The 6,819-nt window shown below is 41.5% G+C and overlaps 3 protein-coding genes and 1 long non-coding RNA gene across 4 annotated transcripts in view; 2 read left to right on the plus strand and 2 right to left on the minus strand.

Moving 5' to 3' along the window:
• Positions 1-6,819, minus strand: part of LOC116036424 (bromodomain-containing protein DDB_G0280777-like) — a 1,700,590-nt gene that overhangs the window by 742,152 nt on the left and 951,619 nt on the right. The window lies entirely within an intron of this gene.
• LOC116036425 (C1q-related factor-like) overlaps positions 1-6,819 on the plus strand; it is a 680,685-nt gene that overhangs the window by 659,351 nt on the left and 14,515 nt on the right. The window lies entirely within an intron of this gene.
• Positions 1,207-6,819, plus strand: part of LOC118496570 — a 6,533-nt gene continuing 920 nt past the window's right edge. The window contains exons 1-2 of the long non-coding RNA XR_004899161.1: positions 1,207-1,490; positions 5,176-5,182. This is a non-coding gene — a long non-coding RNA (uncharacterized LOC118496570). The remainder of the gene's footprint in view (positions 1,491-5,175; positions 5,183-6,819) is intronic.
• Positions 2,126-4,939, minus strand: LOC118496564. The gene is made up of 2 exons (XM_036008785.1): positions 4,626-4,939; positions 2,126-2,619 (listed from the first exon to the last, which is right to left on the minus strand). Exons 1-2 carry the CDS (start codon positions 4,912-4,914, stop codon positions 2,288-2,290), a joined length of 621 nt encoding a protein of 206 aa, XP_035864678.1. The 5' UTR covers positions 4,915-4,939; the 3' UTR covers positions 2,126-2,287.

The following is a 6,819-nucleotide window of genomic DNA, read 5'->3' on the forward strand; positions in this document are numbered from 1 at the left end:
GGTATAGTGGGCGGAGAAGTAACTACTTCTAAATACTCTTATCTGCAGGGAGTGGAAGATACCAACTCAAATCATCTTTCACCAACCTGCCTGTTGCTCTACTTACATAATTTCCTTTCTCTGTGGGACGGACTAAGACACGAAGGAAGGAAAGCAAGTGAAGGAAACTTTGATACACTTTAGGAGAACTGAGAGTCACCTATAGATGAGTATTGAGAGGATTCTTCTGTGCTCTCTCCGCTCTCAGTCGTTTGCTTGCTTTCCTCACTACCGTTTTTCTTCTTCTTATGCAATTCCCTTTAGCTTAACAACAAATTAGATGAGTTTCTCTCACCAAAAGCTGATTAAACATGTTGAAATGTCCAAAAAAAAGTCACATGACGGCCGCCCGCAAAAACTAGAGCGACAGACACTCAACGTTGGCCCAACTTGGACTGACAGCCAACGGTCTCCTGGGTGTGTCCGTTTAGCAAATGAGTGCACTTCTACTGTTGATATTTTAACTACATCAAACAGATGGCCGCCCACCAAGCAACGTGATATCATGACTTCGCGTAAACATACATGCCATTTTCCTAAAGTCAAGTGGCGTGTTATCTGTACGCATTTTGAGCTATCCGCGTGTATGTCCACGCTGTATACAGCGGACGGCAGTCTGCAACGTCACAGCGTAAACATACACGCCACTTTTTAAAGCCAGGTGGCGTGTTATCACGAGGCTACGGTTGGGTTTACGGAACGTCACACGCGGGTTGGGTTTAGGAAAAGAAGAATCGTGGAAAAGAAACGTGACACGCAGGACACGAAGGAAACACCACACGCTAAAAAGTGAGTATGCGTCTTGATAACACGCCAATGATGGCATACGGATTGGCGTGTCATACATACGCCACTTCATGAGATCAGTCTGCACCAAGAGTCAAGTTCTGTCCGAGGTGTCTGCTGTTAAAAGGAAGTCTTCTACGCAGCTGTTGCACTAAATGCTTGCTCTTGGTGGAGATTGTTGGCTCTCTGTAAATTATATTGTGGTCTAGACCGACTCTAAATGGAAACTGTCCTGAGAGACTTCTGGTATGATTGGACACTATCAATAAAAAAGCCACGCTGCATTAACCGGTATTTGTTTCTCTTTTTATTTTTCTAAAGTAACGATTACATCAGAGGCTGCAAAAATGTAAAAGAAATATAACAAATGCATAAAAATGACCAACCAGTGTCTCTTTAATCATCAGGAGAATAATCTTCACCAAGACATATTTTTCTCAGTAGTTTTTTCTAATTTCACATCTACATCTTGTTTGTCCATCAGTGATGTTCTGCCTCTATCTAGAGGCCAAAACAAAGAACAACATGTTTTCTTCTCCCTTTGAATCACTTTCATAGTCAACGTTTACTTAATAAAACAGGCTTAAACAGAATCTAATCTAAAGATGACAATAGTTAATGTGTAACATCAGTTATTATAGAGATTCATCATCACACTCATCACAGTTTCTTGCTTTAGCTTCAGATTAATTTCATCACTTTTGAAACACATTGATCCACCTCACAGAGAGTATGGATCAGAAGTGAGCAGGCTTCTGGTCCCTTCTCCCGCACCAGGTCGATCAGGTCTCGTGCTTTCTCAGCTTTGACTTTTGTTCTGACTGACTGCATTTCCTCATCATTTATGAAACCATGCTCAAGGAGTTTATCCAGAAGCTGGTTTAGATTAGCTTCAGACACTCTTTTTACAAACTCTGTCCGAACTTTTAACAGCTTTTCCTCTGCTCAGTCACTGTACTCTGTTGGGTCGCTGTCCTCTGCAGGGTAGCTGTCCTCTGCAAGGTAGCTGTACTCTGTTGGGTCGCTGTCCTCTGCAGGGTCGGTGTACTCTGCAGGGTAGCTGTACTCTGCGGGGTAGCTGTACTCTGCGGGGTAGCTGTACTCTGCGGGGTAGCTGTACTCTGCGGGGTAGCTGTATTCTGCGGGGTAGCTGTACTCTGCTGGGACGCTGTCCTCTGCTGGGTCGCTGTCCTCTGCTGGGACGCTGTCCTCTGCTGGGACGCTGTCCTCTGCTGGGTCGCTGTCCTCTTCTGAGTCGCTGTCCTCTGTTGGGACATTTTAAACCGTTAAAAGAACTGGAGAGGAAAAATAACATTGAGTTGCCGCTTGTGTGGAGAGGCAATCACACATTATGTATTTGTTTTGATCACTTTGTGAAGAGTTTTCCCTCAAATCCAAAATTTCATTCACTGGGAATTGATGTTAAAGAGGAGAAATAATAATCTATATCAATTTAATCATATCAAATCTTCAAACCTTTTTCTTCCTGGCGCTGTTCCTTCACTTTCTCCACAAAGGGGCGCAGCAGGTTCTGGACTTTAGGGTCATTCCTTGGTATCTCCTTCATTATTTCATCTATTTCAGAGATGGACCCTTCTGGCCCGTAGTGCTGGATGATTAAATTAGGGATTTCTTCTCTGGCCTTGCCAGTCTTCACTCCTTGAGGGATTTTGTCTAGATAGGACAGCATCTTATTGAATTGTTGGTCAGTCAGCTCCTCCAGGATGGAGCTCAGCGCTGTTTCCCACTTATTGGCAACTGATCCTGAGTCAGCTGCAAGTTTGCTCATCTTCTCTTAAAATTAAAAAGTTAAACACAAATTAAACAATTTCTGATTTTGCATTTTTCACTGGTGCTTTTTCTCTGTAGAGAGAGGCTGAAATGTTATCCCTAAATACTTCCCTACTGAGATCCACCAGACAAAAGACATTACATATGTAAAAGTTTAAAGTACAGAAAATACTTTGAAGAAAGAACAACGTAAGTAAGAGCAGGGATTTATTATTAACATTTATATAAATGTTAGTTAGTACTAACAATGTAAGTTTTAGGGGATCAGAAAAGCTGGAGTAGTGTGAACGTCGTGCATGAACATAGCAAAAGATATTAATCTTTAAACAAAAACGTAGTAGTGTAGATGTAGCCTAAAGATTATGCATTACAAGTTGTGCAAATGGTATGAAATCGTATCTTCCTAAATGGGCGCAGCCTGGTTTGAAAGTGTAGTAATGTAGTAGTAGTAAATGTAGTGAACGTTGTTTGGATGGATTTAAAGTTATGCAGGTTTTGCTTCTTGGTCAGTGATCCTAGGGCAGTTGCAAGTTTGCTGGTTGTCTCTGAAACAGATGTATATAAAATAATAAAAATATAAAGAGTGCTCATATTATGCTTTTTGGCTTTTCCCTTTTCATTTATTGTGTTATATATCTTTTTTGTGCATGTTATAGGTTTACAAAGTGAAAAAGCCCAAAGTCCCCCCCAAAGGGACTTACCATCTCCAACAGAAAACACTGTTCACAAACTGCTCCAAACAGCTCTATTGTAGTCCAGCCTTTACTTCAGAGACAAACGTGGTCACTTTGGAACACACGTTATAATGCTCACCTAGCTGCTAGCATGGCACGCCCTCATACTCTGCTTCTGACTGGCTAGTAGTCCTTACCTAGGTACTGTCAGGGCACGCCCTCATACTCTGCTTCTGACTGGCTAGTAGTCCTTACCTAGGTACTGTCAGGGCACGCCCTCATACTCTGCTCCTGACTGGCTAGTAGTCCTTACCTAGGTACTGTCAGGGCACGCCCTCATACTCTGCTCCTGACTGGCTAGTAGTCCTTACCTAGGTACTGTCAGGGCACGCCCTCATACTCTGCTCCTGACTGGCTAGTAGTCCTTACCTAGCTACTGAGCATGTGCGACTCCCAACAAAGATGTTCCAGCAGTGAGAGGTCTCACTCTGTAGCTAAAACAGAGACCTGAACACAGGGTGAAAAGAGGAGCTGCAGCAATGTGCAGTACAACAAAAATATGGTGTTTTCTGAAAATTAAACCATGTAAACCTATTCTGATATAACCTCTAAATACAATTATGAACCTGAAAATGAGCATAATATCAGCACTTTATATATATTTCTTTTGATCACTTTGTAAAGGAGTTTTTACCGAAAAATCCTAATTTCATTCACTGTGATTTAATGTTAAAGAACTAAATGTGGGGAAATAATCTATAGCACATGTGTCAAACTCAAGGCCCGAGGGCCAAATCCTGCCCCTCGCAGGTTTTGAACTCGCCCATATTTCAATTTAGGTTCACAATAAATTTAGGCCCACCAAGTTCAGGTCGGTTTTTCCAAACGTTTTCGTGCTTTTTTTTTGACATCTTTGATGCGCTTTTTCAATGCTTTAGGCACTTTGTTTTAACGTTTTTGAGGTTTTACTCAATGTTTTGCCACTTTTTCATGATGTTTTTGGCACTTTTTCAAACAATTTTGATGCTTTTTTTCGGCCTTTTTCCACCTTTTTTGGCGCTTATTTGGTGCTTTTTTGACGCTTTTTTCAACATATTTGTCGCTGGCTGAGGAACTTTTTTGGGGCTTTCTGAGGACCAAAATGTAAGTGAGAAGACTACAGTATATGACACAGTCAAAATATTTGACTTTTTCTCTTAAATAAAAGCATGTCAATAAACTCTACATGTCTGGCCCTTGATGTGATTCTCATTTTCCAGTGTGGCCCTCTGGGAAACTGAGTTTGACCCCACTGATCTATAGCAATTCACACTGTATCATATAAACTCTTCAAACCTTTTTCTTCCTGCCGTTGTTCCTTCAGTTCCTCCACAAAGGGGCGCAGCAGGTTCTGGACTTTAGCGTCATTTCTTGGTATTATCTTCATTATTTTATCTATTTCAGAGATGGACTTTTCGGTCCCGTAATGCTTTTCAATTAAAAAAGGGATTTCTTCTCTGGCCTTGCTAGTCTTCACTCCTTGAGGGATTTTGTCCAGATTGAACAGCATCTTTCTCAAATCTGAGTCAGTTAGCTCCTCCAGGATGGAGATCAGGGTTCTCCTCCACTTTGTCTCAAGTGACATCTGCAACGCAGAGAGAGACGAATGAACAAAACAGTTAAAAACCTGACAGGGTTGATGACAACAAAACTAGCAGAGAGAAACATCACATTGAGGGCTTTACCAGATAAAATATATCATTTATTTATATTTCCGCCTCAAACTGAACTTCTTTATTTAATTTTATGTTCTTGTCTTTCTTACGAAAAAAGCGTCCTTCAGCGTGTTTGTAGAACGTACCGGGGAGAGCAGCAGCTACACAAGGTTTAGTGAGTAGTATGTAAGGAGGTTGGTTGGGATGACAGATGGGTCAAACAACACAGGACTTTCACCCAGTAGCCGGGGTTCGTGTCCCATGTGCTTCCTAAATTCGCTTTCTTCTTTAACCGTCCCGTTAATCCCGTGTCACGAAAACATAAAACCACCCACGGACCTTTTCCTAAACATAACTGCGTCAAAAGTGATGCCAATAGTCCCGACCCAGCACGTTTAGTTAAAGCGCGTTATTTGACGCTAAAGGAGACTTTTATATATATATATATATATATATATATATATATATATACACATTTTTTTTTTTTTTTCCTTTTATTTTATTGATTTCCCCTTTGTTGGACTCAAATCCAAAGAAATGGCGGTCTTGGTTAGGGTGACCAGACGTCCTGGTTTGACTGGGACAGTCCCGATTTTGAATTGCGTGCCCCGACAAAAGCCTGTCGGGATGCTAAAATGTCCCGGCTTACATCAACCACTATGACATTGTCCCGGTTGTCAGCGATTACATAGCTGAAGTGGTCTTATTATAGCCCGATCATTAACTAAACCCATGTAGAAGGACTAATAAAGCGTCCAGCATATGATTTTTAACAATGTGTATGTGTGTGTGTGTGTGTCAGTCAATCGTAGCAGGTCTGCATAATCTGTGCAGCCAGCGTTACAATGCAGGCTATATTTGTAAACATTGTTGCAATGCCTCTTCTTATCTGTCTTGTTTTAACCAGTCCCTCCAGGTCCGCTGGAAAGTCAGCGGACGGAGATTTTTTGACAGTTTTCAGTGGTTATGAGGAGCAATATGAGAGAGAAATTTGGTGATCACTTATGGTTGTTTAGGTACATTAAACCATGTTAAGCTTTTTCACGTTAGGATTTAAATAAAGGCCATGAGAACCGTGGAGAGTCAACCCACAGCCGCTCCGCTGCCCTGCTGAAAATGTGAAGCAGAAACTCGTCACACAGGCCAATTTAGCTGACACCTGTGCACAATTTCACAGTTGGCTTTCAGCCAACAAATTGATTCTTGAGCAAAGTGAAACTCACTCAATGTCTTTTAATAGCCTTTTATTTCTTAGATATGTAGGCTATATACCAAGAAAATGCATGAATATTAATTGAGATACCCCATTATGTTGTGAGCAGTAGGCCTATGTGTGCTGTTGCCAAAATTGTGTCTAATCTGTCTGTGTCTAACCTGTCTGACCTGGGCTGGCACATGTTCACGTTAAAAAGCATGTGCGTGTGAAAGAACAGCAGTGGCAGGAAAAACAGGTTATCTTTCACTAGGAGATTGTGAAAAGACTTTGAGAAGACAATACCGTACCAATAACATCAAACATGTTTAACGTTTTGTCTTGCCAAAGGTGACGCAACAATTGGGCCTAGAGAACATTACAGACACATCTCAACATGATCCCAGCAGGCCATGTTTCAACTGCTGCAGTACCAATCTTTCCCACATTATGAAATGAAATTGACTTAAATGAAGTTAAAAAATAATTCCCCAGCTGCCTGCAGGGCACAAAGCTCCAGAGAGCCGGGTGTCAATCTGTGCAGAGCAGCCAAACAAAAATCACAGACACATCAGTGACAGAATGATAATAACCTCAGAATAATAACCTCCGAAAACACATGACTCACTCTCAGTGGTTTCTG

The sequence above is a fragment of the Sander lucioperca genome, chromosome 13, assembly GCF_008315115.2.
Source record: "Sander lucioperca isolate FBNREF2018 chromosome 13, SLUC_FBN_1.2, whole genome shotgun sequence".
NCBI classification, from domain to species: Eukaryota; Metazoa; Chordata; class Actinopteri; order Perciformes; family Percidae; genus Sander; species Sander lucioperca.